The sequence below is a fragment of the Oryza sativa genome, chromosome 7, assembly GCF_034140825.1.
Source record: "Oryza sativa Japonica Group chromosome 7, ASM3414082v1".
NCBI lineage: Eukaryota > Viridiplantae > Streptophyta > Magnoliopsida > Poales > Poaceae > Oryza > Oryza sativa.
In genome coordinates this window covers 4975584-5000999 of record NC_089041.1, presented here as the reverse complement: position 1 = coordinate 5000999, position 25416 = coordinate 4975584, and the positions used below count along the sequence as shown (strand labels likewise).

General features: G+C 43.0%; 2 protein-coding genes and 1 long non-coding RNA gene across 4 annotated transcripts; 1 reads left to right on the top strand and 2 right to left on the bottom strand.

Annotated features, from left to right (window-relative positions):
* Positions 1 to 1954: 1954 nt before the first annotated feature.
* Positions 1955 to 4024, bottom strand: LOC4342622 (pentatricopeptide repeat-containing protein At1g59720, chloroplastic/mitochondrial). Its single transcript, XM_015789472.3, has one exon. It carries the CDS (start codon positions 3900 to 3902, stop codon positions 2250 to 2252), a length of 1653 nt encoding a protein of 550 aa, XP_015644958.1. The 5' UTR covers positions 3903 to 4024; the 3' UTR covers positions 1955 to 2249.
* Positions 4025 to 12848: 8824 nt separating this feature from the next.
* LOC112939615 (uncharacterized) lies at positions 12849 to 14679 on the top strand. 2 transcript variants are annotated; one of them, XR_003243383.2, is made up of 4 exons: positions 12849 to 13112; positions 13334 to 13416; positions 13511 to 13663; positions 13755 to 14679. It is a non-coding gene; the product is annotated as an uncharacterized lncRNA (long non-coding RNA). The 2 variants fall into 2 exon arrangements; XR_003243384.2 differs by lacking the exon at positions 13755 to 14679 and having other exon boundaries at positions 12856 to 13112; positions 13296 to 13416; positions 13511 to 13724.
* Positions 14680 to 19185: 4506 nt separating this feature from the next.
* LOC4342621 (plasma membrane ATPase 1) lies at positions 19186 to 25183 on the bottom strand. The gene is made up of 21 exons (XM_015791529.2): positions 25001 to 25183; positions 24293 to 24412; positions 24073 to 24171; positions 23816 to 23953; positions 23589 to 23723; positions 23311 to 23490; positions 23015 to 23221; positions 22811 to 22930; positions 22600 to 22719; positions 22392 to 22514; positions 22179 to 22283; positions 21951 to 22095; positions 21490 to 21654; positions 21132 to 21370; positions 21020 to 21052; positions 20828 to 20909; positions 20517 to 20677; positions 20240 to 20425; positions 19932 to 20114; positions 19644 to 19825; positions 19186 to 19530 (listed from the first exon to the last, which is right to left on the bottom strand). Exons 1-21 carry the CDS (start codon positions 25052 to 25054, stop codon positions 19434 to 19436), a joined length of 2874 nt encoding a protein of 957 aa, XP_015647015.1. The 5' UTR covers positions 25055 to 25183; the 3' UTR covers positions 19186 to 19433.
* Between the last annotated feature and the right edge of the window lie 233 nt (positions 25184 to 25416).

Genomic DNA, 25416 nt, shown 5'->3' with positions numbered 1-25416 from the left:
TCGATCTGCATATTGAGAAAAAAAAGATAAATTCAGTGTGAATAGTAACAATATTGTTTAGGCATTGGATTTGTCTTTTTTATTTTTAATGTGTCAGCTAAGTTTTGACTTAAGATTTTGTTGAGTGGCCACGCTGTCGGAGGGTGAACTCCTCAAGCGGGGGACAGTGAGGCCCCTCTCATTGGTTTGGCCGGGGGGCAGCGAGTGAGATTCGAGAACTTAGCGAAAAAAAACGAAGTAGAGAGGGTCGGGCCTCTCGAGAACGATGAGATAAAAGGGATTATACAGGTTCAGGCCGCTGAGAAGCGTAATACCCTACTCCTGTGCTATGCTAATCGGGTGAGAAATTACAAGATCTCCTTGTTGGAGTAGAAGATGTTGATGATGAGGGGCACCAAATTCGTCTAGTAAAAAAGGGCTCATCTTCCCCTAAGTAGGCATGGAACTCCTTTTATACCTCAAGGGGTTACCACATGGGCCCACTGAGCCTATTCAGGGAGGATAATCACATTAAATGCATGTCTTGTTGCTTGTCCTGGAAGTCTCTGGCACTCCTTGTTGTGGTGTGGGGCCTGTCAAATCCATCCGACTGACACGGGGGGACACACACGTCATTTGACATTTAATGGGAGAAGACCTTTGGGTCTTCTCTTGCGCTGGGAAATGGAAACCCTACCCTGACCAGGTTAGGCAAACCGTCTCCGGCTGTGATGAGGGGTTGAGCAGCCTCTCATCATCACGATGTGACAGGGGGTGCACGCCGCCTGACAAGCAACCAGTGTGCAAGCACACTACCTCGGTCACACTGGTCATTCGACCGGTTGCAGATCAGTCACAGACCGGTCAGGCGCACCACGCGCCGCATTTAATGCAGCGTGGCGTGCCCGCTCAAGCCGCCTTAAATGCGGTTAGGTGGGCGCTGGGGGCGCCCACCTAACGCAGCACATGCGGCACCGCGCGGAGGAGGTCGGGCGGGCATGTAGGGGGCGGCGCCGCCTTGCCTCAGGCCTAACCCCCCTCGGGGGGAGGGCCACGTGGCCACCGGGAGCAGTCTCCTCCCTATGGTCTTGATACCCCCGGGTTCATATCACCGACACATGCCGACTGATTTGTAACAAAATTGTGAAATTACCGGTCCTCTTGGATAGCCGGATTAGCTCAAAGTTCATGCAATATTTATCTTTACCTTTTTATTTACTGTTTGAGTGGAAATCAATCTAGTCTCTTCATCCAGAGTAAATAAAAATTACAGGCATGAGAGTGTAAAAACAATAAATAAAATAAAGACTAACTAGAATCTTAGCTGCTAGTTAATTATTTCTTTTCTCAATGATATGAGTTGTTGCAATTCCATACTTCCATATTGTAAGAAGAACTAGAATGTGCTTGGGTTCTCATGTTTTGATATCATCTTATCAGTTGTTGCCAAAGTTAAACAAAAACCTTGCAGTGCAAGGATATACTCCGTCCGTCCCAAAAAAAATCCATTCCTAGCATCCCAAGGTGGAATGGGTGGAGATGGAGAATGACAAAAATGCCCATAATCATTGAAAAAAGTAGTAAGAGTGATAGGTAGGTAAAGGGTTTTGAAGGGATAAAACTTCTCGTTTTAAGTGCCGAGGGAAAAGTAGTAAGAGTGATAAGTAAGCAAAGGGTTTTGAAGGGATAAAACTTCTCGTTTTAAGTGCCGAGGGTAGGTAGGATGATAGAAGTTGATTTTTTGTGGGACAAAATTCAAACTCTAGAAGTTGAATTATTTTGGAACGGAGGGAGTAGATCAGATCATACTGCAAAACTCGAAAATTCCACAAAAGAAACAATCAAATGGTTCTTACTTATTAGTTGTGCATAGCTTTGGTTGCATGTAATTTTCTGTTTGGTTAGATCATGACGAGCACAAGAAGTTACCCTGAACACAGAAGAATTGTCATTTATCTCAGATTTTTCTGCAAGATGAAGTGAACATAGTTGTTCATATAGACATAGTTGTTCATATAGACACAGTCGTGATTCAGAGTAATTAGAATATTTACCTTGATGGCTCAAGAAGAAAATGAGATTGAATATATTATACAATGTCCTGTTTCTCTAATCAATCTGCTAATGTTCATCTGTCCTAGAAAAAAAATATGAAAGGCTGTAGTCAGCATTGAACATCCCATTTCACCTTGGCTTGGAGGCAAGAGGCGCTTCTAACACACCAAAGGGATCTCTACTGGTAGCATCAGACGTTATGGCTCATGATGTGATCACCAGTAATCTTTGCAAGAACATGACCCATCCTTGAAATGATGGAATCGAATTCGATCCCTCACGATGATCTCCACGCCATAGAGCTTCGATATGAGCTTGCTGATTGTGTGACAGTCCTTGCAAACTCTCAGGTTCTTCAGAATCCGGATAGGTGCCCCAGGCGTCGCGTTGAGCAGACCAAACGATATGGCCAGACGCTCGCTGTGCAACCGGAGGGCGGCGCCCTTGGCATTGTCAATACTAGCAACCAAAGGAGCCTCTGATAAATCTGGCTTGTATCCAGCAGATGTGAGCTTCAGCTGAATTTCATCCAGTTTTTCATATATCGCCTCAGATTGTGGATGCGAAGTATCGCCCGCGACGAACTGATGAACCAAGCCATCCATTTCAATGGAACTGAACCCTGGCTCCTTCTTGACGCCCTCTTCCACCATCAACCGCCGCACCATGCCCACATCGTTCCACCGCTGCGCGGATGCATAAACCCTCGAAAGCAATACATACACACCGCTCACAGCATCATCAGGAACCTCCAGTGCTAGCTTGGCCATGGCCTCAGTAAGCTCCAATCCGGCATTCTTCTTGCAGCATGCATCAAGTAGGCTTCTCCAGATGATGGCGTCGGGCCGACAGTTCATTCCAGCCACGATATCGAGAGCTTCCTCGATGAACCCTGCTCGTGCCAAGAGATCGACCATGCACCCATAGTGTTCGATCCTAGGCTTGATTCTGTACTGATCAACCATCATTGCAAAATATCTCCTGCCCTCCTCCACTAGCCCACCATGGTTGCACGCGCTGAGCACCGCGACGAACGTGATGGCATTCGGAGCCATCTTCTCCACCTGAGTCATCCGATCGAACAGCTCCACCGACTCACAGACACGACCGTGGTTGGCCAGCGTGAGGATCATCACGTTCCAAGACGCGAGGTCCCGCGCGGGCATTCTGTCGAACACCTGCTGCGCGAGCTCCAGCGCCCCGCACTTCCCGTACAGATCCACCAGCGAGTTGTTGATCAGCATGTCGCGGGACACCGCCTCGCCGTCGCCGTCACCCCCGAGCTCCCTGAGCAGCAACGCGTGCGCGTAGACGCCGAGCGAGAGCGCGCCGGCGCCGGCGCACGCGCCGAGGACGCTCTGCACGGTGTACGCGTCGGGCGCGAGCTCCGTGTCCCGCTGCATCTCCCGGAAGAGGTCGAGCGCGGCGAGGTGGTCGCCGTTCCCGACGAGGGCGTCGACGGCGGTGTTCCACGACACGAGCGACCTGTCGGGGATGCGGCGGAAGAGGTCGAGCGCGGCGCCCGGGAGGCCGCAGGAGGAGTAGAGGTGGAGGAGCGAGTTGGCGACGACGGTGTGGGACGGGGCGAGTCCGAGCTTGGCGGCGAGCGCGTGCAGCTGGCGTCCCTCGGGGAGCGCCGAGAGGAAGGCCGCCGCGGAGAGCACGGCCGGCAGCGAGACGTGCGGCGGCGGCGGGGACGGGGTGGACTGGAGCGAGCGGAAGAGCAGGAGCGCCCGGTGCGCGAGGTCCGCGCGGCGGGACCGTGCGAGCGAGCGGAGGAGGCGGACGGAGGAGGAGGAGGAGTGCGAGGCGGCGTCCGGGCGGTGGGTCCGCGTGGAGGGGAGGGAGGAGGCGGCGAGCGAGAGCATGGCGGCGGCTGCGGCGGCGGCAACGGCGACGCGGGCATGGCGACGCCGCGGGGCGCGCGGGCGCGGGGATATGGGTGGCGGATGGCTCGGTTCGTGTGGACGGGAGCGCGTGGCCGTTGGTCACGATTTTTTTTTTTTGCTCATTTTTCCGACGGCGAAGGCCGATTTCCGCGTAGCGACCGAATTTCAGTCGGGCCATGGGCCCACTTTCTCGTAGCAGGGCCGTGCGTTGAGCAAATGGCCCAATGTGCAACAGGTCGCGTCGCCGCTAGCTATCCAATTTGTGGGAATAAGTTCACCTACCGTCTCTCAACTTTACGTCGAGCCTGTCTGAGGTCTCTAATCATCTTCACACAAAACCGTACAAGATAGGTCTCGTAGCAATATATATGTCTAATCAGCAATTTTGGCCCACATGTAAGTCTAGCAAACCAATTTGTGGCATCGTTTTGTGGGCCAACTCACGCCCCATAAATTTGGGCTGGGCTTGAGCCGCACTGACTGCTTGGCGCAAGTATGTTTGCAGCGCACAATATTTTATATGAAAGTTTCTATATAGAAGTATTTTTTAATGAAAGTATTTTTATATAAAAGATTTTCGATCGAAATTTTTTTTATATTTTATATGAAAGTTTCTATATAGAAGTATTTTTTTAATGAAAGTATTTTTACATTAAAGATTTTCGGTCAAAAGTTTTTTGAGAAAAAAATTGTGCATTGCGATAGCAGTTCCCCGGTTGAACAAGATATTCAGCGAGTATTACGGTATCTTCAGCAAGTATTACGAGCTGTAAGGATACACAGTATTAAAAAAATATTTTTTTAAAGAAATTTTTGTGTATATCCTTGTTTTCCCGAAACTAGCATGGTTCCATAGAGCGTGCAGCTCAATAAAATAGTTCCAGCAACAAAATTGTTATGAAACTATTATCTCCTGCCAAAGATAAATATGGGCTCATACCAAATATATGGGAACGTATCCTAATAGGATTCTTCCTATTATGGGTATATATACTGAGAGAGAGGGCTTGAGATGTTAGTTGATGTATTCGCATATGGTTAAAGCAATAAAGCTGTGATGCCCCTCCCTATATTCGTGTTCATCTACTATATGATTGTGTGCATGAGATCGTCGTCTTCTATTCAGATCAGCGAATATGCCACTAGTTATTCAACACGTTATCAACACGAGTTTGCTCGTTCCGTTGATCCGGGTAAGTATTTTTGCTAGATCAATTTGTTTTTGTATTAATCAGATTGATCTACTGTGTTTATGCATTGGTCTATCATCGGCCAAGACGATCGCCTCCAAGCGCAGCCGCGCACCGAGGCAGCCCACCAGGTGATGCGCATGCACGTCGCACTCCACGCGCGCGATAGCCGGAGGAGCAGCCCCGCCGCAGTCGTCCGCGCCGGAGCTCCTAAGCCGACGACACATGCGCGTGCACATGTGCAGATCGAAGCAAGCTTATGCCAATCACAAACATGGCGCATGCCCACGCATGGATCCATCCAAATTCAATTCACCAATATACATATGCATCCATATAGCTATATGATCTCATTTCTAATCACGGATTGATCTGCTCTTTGTTTGCATATACTGCTGCCGACCGATGATCATCATGGCGAGCTCCACGCGAGGCACCAGTGATCATCAAGCACCCGCTCCGCTCCTGCATGCGCCGACGATCAATCTCGGCTACCGGGAGCCACGTGCTGCCATGGTAATCACGCACTATGGCAACACGATCATGCGCATCAAACGATGAGACACACAAGTGTGTTACATGCATGCATCGTCAACCTGCCGGTATACGCTATGCAATTGCATATGCGGACCGGCTAACTTTACATGGGCCAAACGAGATAAGTTATCGATTTAATCTATTCTAATACTTAGCAGTAGCGAGATTAACAAGCTAGATCATATCTCTAATTGTTTTTAATTTCTCGCATGAATAGATGTATTTGTCCGGCCTTTTGCGCCGACTCTTCTCTTGTTATATCGCCGACTACAAAGTTCGGCACCACGTGCCCGAACACGCTTACCGTGCACACAAGAAGGTGCACATACATAATCCGTTGAATTGAACGACGAAGTGTTGTCCCGAACGATGACACCTCACACTCGGTAACACACGACACCACCTAGAACTTGTGGTCTATCTGGCTAGCATAGTCGTTGCTCTATGAATATATTAACACACTCATCATCGCCGATCTTATGGATAAGCGCGCTTGGGACACTTGTTGGTTGTGAATTGTATGTTAATAATCTGTCATATTGCTATCTGTATGAAGTAGATGGTAACAAATCCGAGTCATCGGCACCTGTATGCGCCGCTGCCGCCGCCGCCGCCGCCTGCACGTAGCGACACCTTGACGCCACCGCATGACGTCTTCCCCTTTGTCAATGGTTGCCGAATCAATCCAGAGACTTTCCTTCGTCGATCCGCCATCTGAAACGCCGACTCGACGGCCTTTCGAGGCCATCCGCAACGCAATTGACGGCCGCCGCCCGTAGCGACGCCGAGGAGCTTACGCCCGCCTCCCCTCGCCGCCGGTACGCACGGCATGCCTCCCGCGCTACCGCACGCGGCCGGGACAAGGGTCGAAGCCGCCGTGAGCGCCCGCCGCCGATAGCCGTCCGCCATGCCGGCCTGTATGCTGAGCCGAGTTTCGTCGACACGTAACATGGAGCTATGATTTTCGGACGCCGGTCACGGCCTGATGCCGATGAATCCCGGTGTCGGTGCTACTAGATGTTGCACCGCCGCTCCGCCTCTAACCATGGCAACTTGCCATAGTCATCCATCTCTACCAAGGGCTCACTAGCAAGTTTGCCATTGGTTCCATCCGTCGTCTCCATTGAAGAATGGCAATTGGATCATACCTCACCCACTTCTTGTGGGAGAAGGTCGTAATAGCCCATTGGGGAACATATGAGATGGGCTGGCCAGGTTTTCAAGCTAGCTAGTATAAGGAGGTGGGCCAAGTAGAAATTGGCCTATTAAAAGGAGTCGGGCACGAACCGTGATTTTGGTCCGAAAACGGCATTTTATTTCAAAAGTCCTTGGTTTCCAAAGCATTATGCAGAACTCGGAAATTATGCGGAAAAGTCCTATGGGACATTAGAAACTACGGGGAATATACATTCGCCATTTATACTTTGAACCTTCATGAATTGGGTTTACGCCAAATAGAGAAGAATTAAGGATTTATACCTTAGTCCCGTATTTCTAAGTATTTGCTTTAACTATTTAGTTAGTTTCTTGAATAACCATAATCAATCCTATAAACATTATTTTTAGGCAAAAGAGCTTCCATGAACTTGTGAAACCTTTGTTTTAGCACCCTTTTTGGAAGCATCATATTTTATGGTTTATTTCCTGGCAATTGTTTGTTTGGGGTAATTGATTGTTCTGTGGGTTAGTAGTTCTGTAAATTACACATACCTTTGAATAGCAGAAAATCATGTTAATTGCTAGGATTGTAATAAAAGGTGTGTATAGAAAACCATTCTTTACTATTTTGTACTCGTTTTGTGCACTTTATTTACTAGAAGTAAACCGGTAGAAAGTTGCATAAAAGGGCATCATGTAAGTAGTTGCATGTAGCAAATACATTTATTGGGCAAATGAGCAATAGAATTATTCATATATCTTCTCTTTGTCTAATTGTCGCCACATTTGTAGAACACACAATTATATATTCTCCGTATAGAACAAATGTATACACTCATCATGAAGAGAGTATATTATTGACTTAGAGATATTTATTAGTGCATGACTATCATAGAAGATAAGCTACAACTAATTTATATTAATTGTGTCCAAGTAGATACAATGTCATCGAATTTGCGAATATATAGACAAGAAGTCTATATGCCAATATGCCCTGCACCAAAATTATCTATCAAAATACTATGTACCTATGCAGTGTCTATAGTTAATTTCATTGATAATGTTATGTCCATCTTCCACGTATAAATGAATTTACAACTGAAGTATTGTTTTTATGGATGTATGCAAATTATTTTGAGTAAATTGGTCATTTGTATTTGAAGCAATTTTGGCCTAGATGCAACATGTTTAGTTGTTAGAATTGATACACAAGAAGTTGTATTACTGTCAACATGTGCATTTGCATGCACATATATGACTTGTACTGTTAATATGTTCATGAAGAACGTGCATACTCAAAATTTGTGGAAGGAAAGGAATTTGGTGTATTTGAATTTGATGTTCAACTCAGGGGGAGACGAATAGTAATGACAGTAATCTTGCATTCGTTCTTTTGAGATAGTATTTTACAATACACGAGTTACATTATAGTTTAGATTAAGTTCAATATGAAGAACATGGTTAAGCTCATGTAGAGCATCTTTATCTTTTGCTTTAGGCATAGAAGCTTCTGCATTAGATTACTGAATATTTTTTTATATAGGTCATCTCACCTTACCTATATTGCCTTTCTTTTATCTGTAGTAATTCTTTAACCTTTTGTGGAATAAAATTGTGAATTATATGTCTAACATTGATTGTAAATATTTGTCTTGCCTGTTATTTGAAGTATTTTTGGTGAATGTATTCATATTATCCACTAAGCCTCAATCAACCATGTAGGTTGATAGTTCTAAGTGCATTGACGCCACATTGGCATACATGTAAAGTTGTTTACTTATGTACATGAACAATTAGAATATTTATGTTTAAGCATTGAAGCTTAAATATATCCACCTGCAACCACATTATTTTTTTTAGAAAAGTTGTACCATGAAGTTACAATAAATATGTGGGTATCACGACAACTGTTTTGTAAATTTTTTTATGATTGGCGTGAAAAGGGGGAGGAATATGTTTATTTTGCAAATTAATTTCAGAATATTTGCAATAAAGAAGCATAAGAAATTGTGGATATGTGGCAGGCAAATTGGTGTGTTATAGGTCAAAATGCTAGAAGCAAAAATAGCCCAAACTATTAACGAATCTTATTTGGGATAACTATGAATTATTGTCACACAATGAAGTGTGTTATTTACTGGCCATTGAAAATTGCATATTTATACTAATATAAAAAGGAGAAGTTACCCCCTCCAATCCTACCAGCCAAATCATTCCATCTCATCTCATCTGTCCATCCGCTAGGTCAAATAATCTCATCCGTCAATCTTCCACCGAGTCCAGTGATTCTATCCTCGGCAATCCTATCCTCTCGAGTCTCGACCGCGCGATGACTCCGCCGCCTCCTCGCTCCGCTGAGCCCTCTTGCTCGCTGCCTCTGCGCCTCCTAGCTCGCTCGCTGCCTGCTAGAGGTGGCCAAATGGGCCGGGCCAAACGGGCGGCCCGGGGCACGGCCGAACCTGTAGCAGGCACGGCCCGGCACGGCCTGCTACAGTAACGGGCCGTGCCGGCACGGCACGAGTAGCCGTGCCGTGCTTGGGCCGCTGGCCGAGCCCGCGGGCCGGCACGGCACGGCACGGCTACTGTAGCGGGCCGGCACGGCACGGCCCGCGGCACGGCACGGCACGGCACGCCGGCGGCCCGTCAGGCGCGGACAGGGCGGGCGGCGGTCGAATGGGAAGGCGCCACGTGGCACTAACGGCTATTTGACCGTTCAAATTTGAAAATAACCGTTGGGAGGCTAAAAAATTCATAAAAATTTCGAAAAAATTCCAAAAAATCTCAAATTTCGCCCTATAAATAGGGCATGAGCCCCAGCCATTTCTCCTCATCCCACACTCCTCATCTTGTGCTCTCAAGTGTTTTAAGTGCTCTCTTTGTTCTCAAGTGTGCATTTTTTTTGATTTTGACAAAATTTGCTCAAATTTTGTCAAAAATCAAAATTAGTTTCGTAGTTCAACAGTTTGATCGCAGAGGTTTGAAGAGCTCGCAGTTGGAAAGATGTAAGTAATATTCAAATTTGTGTATTATTTGTATTGTGTTTGTGAATTCAATAAATATTCGAAAATTTGTTTATGTCGGTTTAAATTTTCAGAATGGATCCGAACTTTCCATACCAGTCGCCGTCGTTCACCTTGGGTGATTTCGACCCCAACTACATGTCGGGGTTTGACGGTACCTCCGGATCGGCTCCAACTCCACCATCTGTGGAGGAGGTACCGGTTCATACGGCTGTCGTTGAGGAGGTACCGGTTCAGGCGGAGACAGCTTCGGAAGGATTTTCCGGAACCGCGAGCGGAAGTGTTTCGACACACACCGGCTCGAAGAGATCGAGAACCTCCGGTGTGTGGCAAAGCTTCGACGAGATAAAGGAAACATGCCCCGACGGAAGGGAGGTATCGAAAGCCCGTTGTAGAATATGTAGGCAAATTTTATCTGCTCGTTCTTCTGGTGGTACAGGTCACCTCAAGCGCCATGCGGAGTCGTGTGCCAAGAAGCAAGGAATACAACTCCGGCAGCAGCAACTTATGGTAAACCCAGACGGTACGGTACACAGTTGGGAGTACGATCCCATGGTTGCTCGGGAATCTCTTGTCCGGTTAATCGCCAGGCAAGATTTACCCCTGAACTTTGGGGAGTCCCCTGCTTTTGAACATTACATTCAGCAATCTCATAACCCTAGGTTTAAAGCTGTGAGTAGGCAAACATCAACTAGAGATTTAGAGAATGTTTATCACAAGGAAGCAACTGCACTTAAGGAACTGTTTAGTACATGTACTTTCTCTGTTAGTGTTACTTCAGATATATGGAGTAGTAGAGCTAGAGAGGATTATCTTAGCGTAGTTGTTCATTTTGTTGATGATGATTGGCAATTACAAAAGAGAGTTTTAGGGCTTAGGTTAATAGATGTCTCACATACAGGAGAAAACATAGCTGAAAGAATTAGGGAAGTAATTAATGAATTTAATCTTGCTGATAAAATATTTGCTGTCACCCTAGATAATGCATCTGCTAATTCTAGGGCTATTGAAATATTGCAACCTTTATTTTGTGTGTATGCTCAATCTTTTCTACTCCATCAGCGTTGTGCATGTCATATAATTAATTTGATTGTTAAGACTGGCATGAAGAGGGTAGGTGACCACATCGATGCTGTTCGTCAAGCAATCGCGTGGTTAACTGCTTCTAACCCGCGGATTGCTGCATGGAAGAGGTTTTGCAATGCGGCCGGTGTGAAAGCTCGTAAGTTTGCCACCGATGCAGAGCATCGGTGGAATGCAACGTATTTAATGTTAAAAGTTGTTTTACCTTATAGTAGTTTACTTTCTGATTTTGTTCAGTCACGTGGTGGCCCAAGAAACAGTGACGGGTCTTCAGTACTGAACGAGCATGTTTGGGCAATTGTCCAAAAATTTTACCAATTTCTAGAAACTTTTTATGATTGTACTCTAACTTTGTCACAAGTTTATTATCCAACTGCTAATATAATTTTGCACAACCTTCTTGAAATTGCTACTTTATTTAAAGAATACGAAAATGATGACGTTCTAACTGAACCTGTCTTTCACATGAAACAAAAATATTTGAAATATTGGAAAAATATACCTATGTTGTATGCTCTTGCTTTTGTTTTAGATCCTAGGTGTAAATTAAGGGGATTGTCTGCTATTTTATCACTTGTTGGAGATACTATAGGTGTAGATTATAGTTCTTTTTATACTGAGGTTAGACGTAAATTATATGAGGTTTTTGGAAGATATGAAGTAAAGTTTCAGGAAGTTCGCCAGCAGAGACCCCCTCCTATCCCCACTACAGGTAAGAAGAAGATACAGTGGGGTAGGATTTGGGGTGGATCGTCTTCAAGTTCAATCCAAGGTGGTGGCAGTTCGTCGGCTACAAGTGGAGACGCCTCTTCGCATGTTGTGGCCGAAGAGTTGTCCGGTTATTTGGACAGCGACGCCATCCACCACGAAGCACAAGATTTCAACGTCCTCGGGTGGTGGAATGACCACAAGATAACATATCCTGTGCTTTCAAAACTAGCACGGGATGTGTTGACGGTGCCCGTGTCGACGGTGTCCTCCGAATCGGCCTTCAGTCTATGCGGCCGAATCATCGAAGACCGGAGGACGACTCTGCGCAGCGACCACGTCGAAATGCTACTAAGCGTTAAAGACTGGGAGCTTGCTCGACAACATGCCCAATACACTGCGGACAACCAAGAATTGGCCGCCCAGTTTGAGCAACTCTACCTGGATCCAGACCAACCCCAGTAGAATTTTGTTAGAAGTAGTTCTGACCTTTGAGCTGTACTCTTTTCTTTGTCATGGTTTTCTTATTTTCCCCTATGAGTTTTTACATGACAAAGTTTTTAACGAGGCAGCATGTATCATTGTATCCTGTAATGATATAAACATCAATAAAGGTCATTACTATTTTTAACAAATTCTTTTGCAATATTTTCGCAAGTGTGGATTTATCTTTAAATTATTTCAAAATAATGAATCACAATCTATATTTTTAAATTTTTCAACACAACAAAAAAATACCATTTTTTCTTTTTTTTAACATTAGCAAATCATTACTTTTTTAAAAAACTTTTATTTCCATTTTTTAAATACCATTTTTTCATTTTTTAACATTAGTAAATCATTACTTTTTTTTAAACATTTTATTTCCATTTTTAATTTTTTTTCCTTATACATTTCCTTTGCTTTTTTTTTTTAAAAAAAAACACTGTGCACTGCAGGCTGGCGGGCTGGCGGCCTGCCTTCACGGGCCGCCGTGCCCCGAACGGCCCGTGGGCCGCGGGCGTGCCGTGCCGGCACGGGCACGGCCCGGCCATCCACGGGCCGTGCTTGGGCCGGCGGCTCGGCACGTGGGCCGGCACGGCACGGCCCGTTTCATCAGCCGTGCCTAACGGGCCGTGCCGAAACGGGCCGTGCCGGAACCGTGCCCGTGCCGGGCCGGGCCGTGCCGCCCGTTTGGACACCTATACTGCCTGCTTGCGTGTCCTTGCCACCGGCGCACTCCACCACGGCCTGCCCCCGCCAGTGTTTGAGCCATCCTCCACTCCGGCCTCTCACCGTACAGTCCGCCGCAGCCCGGTCATCCTTAGTCGCACCATCGACACACGAAGACGAGGTCAGAGCCCCTGTTGCCGCCGCAAGCGAGAGGCGATTTGCCGTTGCGGCCGCGCCCGTCGCGCAAATACCGGAACGCAAGTGATCTCTTTCCTACCGCCACGATCGAGCGGTTGCATCGCTACATGCACCCCCAAGGTCTTCCTCCACCGATCTGTCCTGTAAGTACAACGATTGGCTACAGCTCTTGTTCATCGCAATTCCTTTTCTTGTTCCTTCTAGCTTTACAAATTTTGAGGGGGATTGAAGGCGACATGTCCGGGTTCAGGTTCTGCTTCGCGCATATGTTCTGCATGTATACAATACACACAACAAACTCATGATTGGTTCCTCGGCCTTGCTAGGAACATGCAAATGCTGATGTGATGTTTTGGTTGCTCAGATCCATCGGTGGGATTTCATCAACGACAAACATTGATAGTGGTTCTGACAAATATCCATATATAGTGGTTCGATCTACATCAGGTAGTACTCTGGATCGATTGAGTGCTCAATTAATTACTTTAATCAACAATTGTGATATGAATGTAATAAAGTTTATCATGACTCACCTTGGCAGCTCGGCCCGGTAATGCAGGAAGCTTTACATCACAATCGCTTGCAGTGACAAGTAAACAATACACATCATGTTCGCTTCTTTTTCAAAGCTGTTATGCCGCTGCCAGTTAATTGCTAATTGTATATCTCTGAAATTAATTTATACAGCTCGATGGTATGTAACAGCTTTTAAGCTTGTGAGTTCTTCACTATATATCATGTACTGTTTGAGTTAACTAATTTTAATTTACTGGCAAACACCATAGGGAATGGTCCGCATAATGATACCACTAATTTAAGTGCTCGTGTTGAAGAAGAAAGCAAGCTCGGATGAGGTACGCTTTGCTCAGTTGTAAGCAGAAGCAAACTAAGGTTCAACAGAACCATGAGTACAAGCTGCGGAAGAACGCATCAATCTAAAAGTGCCACAGGTGATGTAATGCTCTCGATTTTTTGCAAAAGAAAAAAAGAACTGAAGCGGTGCCACACACAATAACATCTGTGCACCAAGTATTTCACTACAATTTTACTGCACGATTCAGGATTTGCATTCTAGAAATTGGGGGTTTTGCCGTGGGGGAGGGGGCGAAAGAACCAAAATCACTGAAATTTTGTTACTTTTTTGGCCTAAATTATTTGAAAAATTGACAAATTTTGAACGATTTAGAATAAACTTTGACCAAATTCACAAAAAACATGAAAAAAGGGGAAATTTCAGGTGAGATATATGCTTGCCGGTGGGGGGCAAAATTTCGAAAATTTTGTTCCGAAATTGTAATCACTGGCAAGATTCCCTGATCGCAATTTCCCCATTGCAATGTTGAGCTTGCTTTTGGCTGTCACTCTAGCTGGTAATCACTTAATTTCTGGATTGTTTCAATGGTTGGTTTGACACGAGCCTATCAGGTTGAAATGTTCTCAAGCTTAAATGTAAGCGTCTCTTTCAATTTGTACCCAGATATGCACATATAACTCCATAGGTCAAGAGAGTTTTATTCGAGCAGAGTTAAATATTTGTTTTTTTTTTTGCTTCTGCTAAAATAGGTCCCTGGAAAGACTGATTTTAGTAATTTTGGTTCTATATATCATGCAGTGTACTCTACATTTGATCCACTTACATTTTGCATCTTGATGCATTCATTGTAAAACATGTACAATGCTTGCCCATACATCGATACAATTCATGACAGACATGTTATATGCTCTTCCTATCAATGTTGATATTATATGCTCAGCCAGTGTGCAGGTATAGCAGGAACAAATGTGTAAATATTAGATGCCTTGCCCATACAATCTCTTGAGATATAGCTGTTGGTACTTTCTTTTGTTCCATGGTGCCTGTGGTATGTTCTGCAACTTGAGCAAACAAGATTTTCCTTTTTCTTTTCCTCTTCTTTCATAGTTGCTAATAGTCATTTTCTGCACAAAGTTTTAATTGCATGCTACTCAAGAACCTAAGAAGTTCTGTCATGAAGCTGTCATTTTTCTGGTCCTTTTGGTAACATCTATTAGAGGACACCTGAGACCTCACCTATAAAAACAAGTATATTTTGATCACTGCTTGATATTAAGTGAATATCCCCTTTGTATATACCAATGATCAATTTTGGAGCTCAGGACAATGGAACCATGGCTTCATTTCCTTAAAAAGTGCATCAGTTGAATCCAGTGTATATTCTACAAGTTATAAGCATGGATTTTGATGTTTCTCCTCTGATAATTTCAAGTCAAGATGTGGCTTCATATGATTACTATATCTAATGTGGGAAACGTGCATTGCACGTGCACGATTACTAGTTCATCAAGGAAGTATGCAATTGCATATAGCTATTTGAAAACTATTGGTTTACTTGTAGTAAACAATATCCTAAATAATTAATGACCTTTTGGATTCGAATGATTCTGAATGATCAAATGACACCACATTTACTTTGGCGTAATGAATGAAAGTTAGACATATCACCCAATTAATTTATTGTCATATTCAAGAAGAATAAATATTCTCGTAGAATAATGTTTGGGTGATTTGAAAAGTTCCACGATGGTTAAACTATGTTCATAGATTAATGTTTTAGTGTTATAGTTATGTTCTTGAAGACATCATGAAGTTATATAATACTAACACATCCATCTTATGATCATATCTATGTTGCATAAATATAAACATGAAGTTTATTGATCCAACTTAATTCAAGAATTGAATATAGTATGAGTAATTGGATCAAGTCTTGGGCAAATAAAAAAAGCTAGAAAATAGAGTAATTTTGTCGACTAGTGGATATTTGTTTGGGCTTCATTGTCGCAGAATAATAACCCTCTATGAATTGGGATAACCTATAGTATTAGGGATGTGCAATTTTTCATGCCATTGCATTAATTTTTATGTTAGCTCACTGCATATAATATCTTTACCCCCTTTATTTTGTATAAGTGCGTGTTCAATGAATGAACATTTCCCTCATATATCACCACCATAGCATACATATATGGGCCTCCACATGAAGTTGGGGATACAAATGGACTGAATTCCATTAATCCAGTGCCTATGATAGGGGATTTTTGTGACATGCTATTAGATAAAAATCGAATATCGGCATCAGGGGGAGAAAAGCCCATGTGTTAAAGATGCCTTATATTTTCAAGAAGAAAAATATCTTTATAAGTAAGAATAACGCACAAGCCAAACTAAACTAGAAGGTTTAGTTTATTCTCCTGTAAGCCAGAAGCCGGAGCTTGCCAGATAATTATGAATTAAAGGAGTAATCAGAAGTTATGTTTACTTGTAGTAAATTTTTTGCTCACAGTGGTATACCCCGAGTTTTGAATAGTATATCCACAAATGCGGAGTGACATGTTAGTCAATGTTCTAAAATCTACAGGGACGCTTGCGGATTCTAAGATCTAACAACTATTGTCAATGTACCCATTAATAACTCCTTACAACTCTAGTAGAGTAATCACCATGAAGGTGAATTGCCTCATGAATAGGTTCATCATGAAGATGAAAACCCAGAATTAAAGTGCGCACATCTATCTAATTTTGGGATGTGGAACAATCATACATCTTATGTTTGGGAAATGACTAAGATATGGTTTATAATGAATTAACCTCACGGAATGAGTATGTGGAGAAAAGAATAGTTGTCGACAACATCGCCTCTATGATTGCTAATATTTCTCTAATGAGAATCCGGATCCGGACCAAAGTCCATGGCAGAGTTGCATAATAGCACTCATATCGGGTCTATTGAAGAAAGCAATGAGGTTGAACCATAGTCGCTAAATAAGTCTATGTGAACATGAAAGTTCAGACTTAATAGGAAATGAAGTGGTGAAAAGCGACGGTTCATATGGTCATGGAAAAGACTATATTCTCCTACTATGAATGTATTAAATTCCGCTATATATATCGCTGGCAAAAGGCATGAATGAATAAATGATATGCAGTTTATGGGTTATGAAAATCCATATGAAGTTTTCACTAGAAAGAAAACAATTTCGCAACATATATGTAAATCTCATACTAATTAGTGTCATGAAGCACACTATATTCTCATGAAGAGAATTGCAAGACTCGTAGAAGAGTTTATGATGACTCATGAAAAGTTTTTCTCCTAGAAGTGAGAATATTTCTCATAGCAGAGAAAATGACTTCCAGAAGAATAAGTTGATCCCCGTAGGACTACGCTAATGTATAAATTACCGGTTAATCTCCATATAACACCGATAACTCGTACTCCCATGAAGTGGACAGACCCGTTCAAATGAATGAATTGGAAAATCACATCCACTAGCATGCAAGTGGATCGGTAGTTTTCTACATACTAGGAAGGTGTAAGAATTTATATATCATGAAAATATACTTATTGATGGTATTTGGCAATCTTATTAATTTCTCTAATGCCAAAATATAGACCGGTTTATGTCACTCTAAGTGGTTTAAGCTAATTGTTGAAGATTAGTGAAACAATCAAATTGGTAATGATTGATAAATCCACTAAGAGAAAGTTGCATAATATTTAACCTCTTGTATTGAGCTAATTATTTTATACATACTGCATATGTGTATCGTTACAACTTATTTTCCCATAGTCCTCCGTAAGGATAAAACTTTGTTTGTATTGCACATTTGAATAAGTGGTTATATATATTGCTCCTATACGTTGATTTATTTCTCATGTTCATAGTAGAACTTATGAAATAAGTAAACGAAAGATTAAACATTGTGGTAATTTTATTATCATTGTTTTACATATTAATAAAAATGTGGTTATGACATTGGAATATGGAAGTTTCAACGGATGTCTTATTGAGGGGAGCATATATGCTAAACATTGATTATCATAGTTAAGACTTAGAAGTCTTATATTTGATTTACCAAGAATTAATCAAATTAATCATTGTTTTGATAATTTACCTTGAAGGTTACTACCGCTATATTGTTGTGTTAATCCAAGTTCATTAATATAATAAAGCATATAGATCATTAGCTATTTATGAAGAATAGTCGATTTTAAAGATTATACGATCAAGAAGATCGTGTGTTGTACTATTTTTCCCTTAGTGAGTTTTTACTTGAATATTTCTCATGCAAGGTTTTTACCGAGGCAACAAGTGCAATATAACTAGCGTGTACGATGTACTCTTTTCTCCTATCCTTTTCTCCCACTGGATTTTTGGATGGAGTTTTTAATGAGACATGTGTATAGCACGGTATTCGCCCAAGGGGGAGTGTTATGAAACTATTATCTCCTGCCAAAGATAAATATGGGCTCATACCAAATATATGTAAACGTATCCTAATAGGACTCTTCCTATTATAAGTATATATACTGAGAGAGAGGGCTTGAGATGTTAGTTGATGTATTCGCATATGGTTAAAGCAATAAAGCTGTGATGCCCCTCTCTATATTCGTGTTCATCTACTATATGATTGTGTGCATGAGATCGTCGTCTTCTATTCGGATCAGCGAATAGGCCACTAGTTATTCAACAAAAATAAACAAGAGATCTCGATAAACAAACACCGATATATATTTGAATTTCGAAATTTAAGTTTAGATATTTTTTTCTGGATGGTTTCCTGGGGTTCTTTTGAAACACATAATTTTTTTTTGAGAAACACAAAAAAAATTCCGAGGAAACCATCCAGAATCTTGAGTTGTCACAGTGGAATGGAAACATGGAACGGATCTTGATTGGCATGCGTTTGCTACTAAATAGCAGGTGGATATGATTAATTAGGCGCATCATCCACATGCTAATGGCATCACCTGCCAATTTCCCATCCCAATTCATTCCCAGATTCTCAACCTGTTCTTCAATGGCATGTGAGGCAGGCACACATTGACAGCATTGCACATGGCCATGTCTGCCTAACCAAATACTTAGACCCTATTTGGGGGAGCTTGTTTCAGCTGCAGCTTTTCCCAAAAGTTGCTTCTACCAGAAGCTGAAAAGCTGCTTCTACCAGAAGCTGCCCCAAACAGTCCACAACTTCTAAGAATCTGTAGTTATAGATTCTGAAAAAATAAACTAAAAAGCCAGAAGCTAGAGAAGTCGGGTTTCAGAGATTTTCCAGATTCTCAGAAGCTGGCTACCAAACATTTTTTTCTCAGAATCTAAAGCTCCCCAAACATACCCTTAATCATGATTCAGATGGCCAAGAACCAGAGACAAACAGCAGCAAAACCAGACTGACAAAACAAAATTGAACTATTATATCATCTAGTAGTAAAAAGAGTTTGTATATAGTATCTCAATGCAAGCCCATCTGCCGGGGGTGGTTAATGGACACAAGATAGATGGGGGATGAACTCTAGCGATTAGCACCGCACCGACACTGGAAATCCGCTCAATCATCATCATCCAGGTAAATTATTGTTGTGGCCTAGCACATTATAAATAGTATATAATAAATATATATATTGGAGATTCTCTGTTAATCACACGGTGTATGACTGCTGGATGGTCTCAAGATCCAAGCCCTTCTGCTTCACCACCGACTCCATCCGCCCCTTCAGGGTGGTCAGCTCTCTCAACCTGAGACGACGAAAATCCGAATTCAGATTTCAGCTAAGCTACTGCAGCAGGGAGGGTTGAGCTGTTGTTGATTGTTCAAGGTTGTCATGGGCAATGGCATTGCTTGTACATACCTTGCGATTTCGGCTCTCCTACGGGCCTCTTCTGCAAGCTGGTTGAGATCGTTGTAGCTTGTCATGTCGCGGAAGACAGCCGCGGTGGCGGCTGGCTGGAGCCCATGGATGGTCCTCTGAGCAGTCGCCCACTTGAGCTGGTTTTCTTGTGTGCCGAAATCCTTCTTCCTTGTGAAAGCAATCTGCGTGTGCACAACACCGATAACAGATGAGCACAATACAATATTTGCATCTTTTAGATAATGAATACAATGTTGCATGTCGAGAAATGTCAATTTATGTTCTTACCCTTTGCTCAAGAACAAGATCCCATGCCCTCCCACTCAACGCATAACGGATCAGGAACTTGATGATGTCCAGTGGCAAGTAAAAGACGATGTTGTAGAGCCAGATGACACCAGCCCAGCCCCATCCAATGCCCTTGATTGAAGCGAATCCCCAGTTGGCATATACAGCAATCAGAGTAGCAATCTGGTGGTAGCAAGGAAAAGAATGTGAGCAACAAAGTAGTAAACCACAAGAAGACGAATCGTATCAAGTAATATACACTAGTTAAGATGGACATGAATCTGATGGGAGATGGTGAAATCACTTACCAGTTGAGCTACAAAGAAAGCAAAAACCAACAAGAATCCTGGGCGCTCCACAAATGACCAGCTGCGAGACCGAGTTACGAAGATGAGGGCCTGGCTGATTGTGCTGACTTGAAGATAGACAGCAGATGCAAGCTTCTGAAAGTCATCCTGAGCAGTCTTTTCAAGGCTTTCAACGTGAAACACTCTCTGAAAATTAGTCAAGAAATCCAAGGATGAGCAAAACAAGTATGACCACAAACTATGCAATAAAAACACTCAGTACAGTACTGGCCAGTACCGGGAAGAAATCAGTCTTGTATGCTACCCAGAAGAAAATGACTGTCATCATGGCCAAGTAACTACCAAGGACGACCCCAGTTGCAAAAATCTCAGATAACTTCCAGCTATCAGGTTGTGGGGATGGTTTTACTCTGTCCTTTGAAATGGTCATTATGGTACCTGTTCATATCAAAAGGTACTGGTAGTTAGGTGACCTAATATAGTACTTATTAGATTTGAGATATTTATGCATATACATGAGCAAGACAAAAGAATGATCAACTGTAGCAGGTTTAAATCTTGTCATGAAATCAGCTGAAAGATACTAACCGTCATTGAGGATGGCAATGATCAGGACCATAAATGGTGGGAAATCGAACTTCCATATCAGAGCAAGAAGCATAAAACCAAGCTGTTACAAGAAAATGAGTCGCAATATAATGAGTTATTTGTCCATGCAGTCAATAAATAATAAGTACATGATTAAGAAAACAGTCGAACATATAAGGAACAAATACTTACCACAATACGAATTGTAATTGAAACAGCATAAATCTGCAAGCAGGAAAAAAAACAATTTAGAATCTGAAAAGACAATGACTTCATTGGCGAAGGAACTGCAGTAATGGCTTACAGTGTAATTCTTCATCCTCTGGAAAATTGCTCGACTTGTAAGCACAGCACTAATAATCACACTAAGGCCTGGCTCAGTTAGGACAATATCGGAGGCACTACGGGCTGCATCAGTCGAGTCGTCCACAGCAATGCCAATATCAGCCTTCTTCAAAGCGGGAGCATCATTCACACCATCTCCAGTCATACCACATATATGTTTTCTTGCTTGCAAGCGTTTCACAATCTCATACTTGTGCTCTGTTAGATGATAGTAAAGGCAAAACTACACATAAGTACTGAAAATAAATGTTGACAAATATAATTAAGCCAATGAAAAATAGTACGGTTCTAATAACATATTATCTCCAAAGTCGTACCAGGAAAGACTCCAGCAAAGCCATCAGCTTTCTCAATTAATTCATCAACTGGCAAAGCCACAATTGATTCATCCTTATCTTGTCCCAGTAAAGCAGATGAGGGATACATATTAGTACCCATTCCCAAGCGGCGTGCTGTTTCCTTGCCTATTGCAAGTTGGTCACCTGAAAAATATTACAAAAAACTTTGCACTTATGTAACTAGACCAACTCAAACTCAAGATAAAATCCCACTGAAATAGATGAGCTCCAAATAATTTACTTGGCTTTTCCTAGACCAATCAAAATAGCTAAAAACTAAAATTCAATCAGCATTCCAGTACTAGTCCAATCTGCAAACATGCATCACTAGATTCACTAATTTACAAACAACAGAATAGCAAGATTCCAGAGAAGCCAGAACAAGAACTCTTCATTTAAAATAATCAACAGAGAGCGCATTGAATTGAAATAGGACAGACCTGTAATCATTTTAACATTGACACCAAGGTTGAGTGCCCTCCTGATTGTTTCTGCACTATCGTGTCGAGGAGGGTCAAAAAGTGGCAAGAGCCCAACAAATTGCCATGGTCCTCCAGGACTTTCTTTCCTACCATCTGGCACTTGCTGTATAAAAATGTTCAGTCAGCCAAGTAAGAAGGTAAGTAACAGGCTAACTGTGTATATTACAAGGCGATGTGATCCCAGACCTGGTATGCCACACCAAGTGATCGCAAGCCACGCTCAGCAAATTTGTCAATTACAGCTCTGACTCTTCTTTCAATCTCAGTTTTGTTGTGTGCAAGATTAAGGATCTGTTGATGTTCCATAATCAGTAAGTCAAATTACCACAGTAAATTGATGAGATATAAGTTACATGTGGACAAACATGAAGCTCCCAATATATGTAAATGAATAAGTACCTGTTCTGGTGCTCCCTTGCTTACACGGTGCATTTTCCCCTCACCATCAATGTAGGTTAAAGCAGTCCTTTTGTCAGTTGGATTGAATGGCAGAAAATGAACCTCTTGAATACCAGCACGAGCCTTTTCACCAAACAAAGTAAGAAAAGAAGGAAAAATAAAAGAAGAAAAGCTGTACATAGCAAAACTGAAAATGCATCTGATATACCTCTTTTGGATCAGCAAGCATACCAACTATTGTGGCATCTATGGCATCCTGATTTTCGGTACGTGAAGCTCTGGCAGCCATTAGTATGACAGTATCCTGGTCAACACCTCTTTGGAAAACCTGATTCAGTCAAAAACGTTTTCAGATGAGTGTGATTATCAGAAATAATCAAAGAGCTAGATTATGTAAATAAATATATCAAATTCCTAACCTCAATAAGACTCTTATCCACAGTCAACTTGTTCAAGGTTAGTGTTCCTGTTTTGTCACTGCAAAGAACATCCATACCAGCCATTTCCTCAATAGCTGTCATCCTCTTTGTAATTGCTCCCTACACCAATATGCAATATTGTAATGCTGAAACAGACCAAGAAACATATATTTTCACTTCAGAGAGAATTGTCCAGATATATACCTGCTGAGCCAAGCGGTGTGACCCGATTGCCATAGTCACAGAAAGAACAGTGGGCATGGCAATGGGAATTCCTCCAATCAGAAGCACCAAAAGATTGTCAATCCCTGGTCGGTAATCCCTGTGTTGGATGGGGTACATGACAATAATCTCTACAACCATTCCAATAGCAATTGAACAGATGCAGAAGTTCCCGATGGCAGTCAGAACCTGGACAGCGAAACAGATGCTTATCACATTATAAACTTGCAAAATACAAGACAGTAGGCGAGTACTGGAAACAGAAACTAGAAGCTTGCCTTCTGGAAATGGCCAACTTGGTTTGTCGAATCGACAAGATGTGCGGCCTTGCCGAAGAACGTGTGCACACCGGTTGCAATGACAACAGCCTCGATTTCACCCTGCTTGCATGTGGAGCCAGAGTACACTCCATCTCCAGGGCCCTTGGTCACCGGAAGGGACTCACCGGTAAGCGCAGACTGCACAATAGAACCAAATCATAGGTCAGAACTCAAAAGATAAAAATAGTAAACTTATATGACCAAACCAATCAGGAGATTATCGCGATTGCAGTCACCTGATCAATCTTTAACGGATCACCCTCAAGGAGACGGGCATCAGCAGGGATGATATCTCCAAGCTTGACGCTGATGATGTCCCCCGGCACAAGGATGGCTGCTTCCTCTTCACTCCATCTTCCATTTCTAAGAACCTTCATCACCACAAACAAAAGTCAGTACTACTTGAGATTGTGTACACACAATCATCACAAACTGCACAAAAGACAAGATTGGCATCAAATACCTTGGCCTTGGGGGCGAGGCGAGCCATGAGAGCGGCGGCGGCATTGCCGGCATTGTTCTCCTCAATGAAACTGATTGTGGAGTTGATGATGAGCAGTGTAATGATGCCCACGAAATCCTGCCAGTCCGGCGGCTTCCCCTGAAACCCCAAACAAATCAACCCTCATCAATTCAATCCAACCTCTCACAATCACCTCACATGTCTCACAATCACCTCACATGCCATGTCCGAAACATCATGATTCATAGACTACTTACTCCTCCATTGGCGAGAGCGATGGCCATGATTGCGGCGGCCTCCATGACCCAGGACAGTGGGTTCCACATGAACCCCAAGAACTTCAAGAACTTGCTCTCCTGCACACACACACATAAAAAAACAAACAAACATGAAAAAAAAAACTTTGCATCATCGAACAGAAAATAAACTTTCTACTGAATCTTGGGAGAGAAACCACGGATTTGGTGGGTTGGTTACCTTCTTCTCCTCGAGCCTGTTGGGGCCGAAGAGGTTGAGGCGCTGCTCGGCATTGGCGGAGGTGAGGCCCTCGCGGTTGCATCGCAGGTGCTCGAACACCTCCTCCAACGGTATGTTCTCCTGCAGAAGGAAGGAAGGACAAGAAACACCCGTCAAAATCATGCATCAAAAGAAATCAATCCTGAGAAAAAAAAAAGAATCTCGAAACTTTTTTTTTCAGGAGAGAAACCGAATGAAAGATCACGAGATTTGCTCCGTTGAAAGCGAGAGACGAATCAGCGAGCGATACGCGGAGAAAAAGGGATGGACTTTCCATTGTTTATGGGATCATCAAAAGCAAGATGAAAAAAGAAAATCAAGAACTTGGGATGGAAGAAGAACCGAAACCTTAATGCCCTAACCGGCCAAGGCCATGATGCCTCCCAGATCGAAGAGATCAAACAAAGTTTCAGAAATCAAGAAGAAGAAGAAGAAAATCCATCAAGAAGATGATTCAAGGCGGAAAGATTACTACTACTGCCACCACTCCCCAACACTAACACCAACCCAAAACCCACCAAAACCACCTCCCAAAAAAAAACAAATCAAGAACACAAACAGCAAACAGCAAAGACCAAGAACACCATCAAAACCAAATCCACCTAAAAGAAACCCCCCAAAAACTCCGGAATCAAAACCAGAACATGAACAGAGGGGCAAAGAACGTACGAGATCGACGGACTCGTTGAGCACGGCCTCCAGATTGTCACCCTTCTCGGCCATCTCCCCCCTCCTCCGCCTCTGCGCTGCTGCTAGGGGGAGAGAGAAGAGAGAGACCACGAAGCCACCAGCCTCTCCAAGCCGGCGCCTTCGCCTGCTGCGTTTGCTGCTGCTGCTGCTGCTGCTGCCCTTGGACGGCCACAGCCTTTGCTGCCCTATATAGGAGGAGTACACTACGGCGGAGAAAAAGAAGGGAAAAAGGGATAAAAAGAGGTGGAAAGAAGAAAAAAAATCGCATCTTTGGGTCTTCTGTGGCTGTGTTTCCGTGGGGGATACAGCTGTGTCGCCAACCGTGTGGCTTCCAGGGTTTTAGTCCCCCCATTGATTTGTTTATTCATATATGTGTATCTGAAAATTGCTTATTG

What these genes read in the sequence shown, in the direction of transcription:
- LOC4342622 (XM_015789472.3), bottom strand. Translation starts at nt 3,902, where the DNA reads ATGCTCTCGCTCGCCGCCTCCTCCCTCCCCTCCACGCGGACCCACCGC.
- LOC4342621 (XM_015791529.2), bottom strand. Translation starts at nt 25,054, where the DNA reads ATGGCCGAGAAGGGTGACAATCTGGAGGCCGTGCTCAACGAGTCCGTC. An exon ending in AAGTTGGCCATTTCCAGAAG is followed by an intron (nt 23,222 to 23,310) that starts GCAAGCTTCTAG and finishes TTCGCTGTCCAG; the next exon opens with GTTCTGACTGCCATCGGGAA. An exon ending in CACACCGCTTGGCTCAGCAG is followed by an intron (nt 22,931 to 23,014) that starts GTATATATCTGG and finishes ATATTGGTGTAG; the next exon opens with GGAGCAATTACAAAGAGGAT.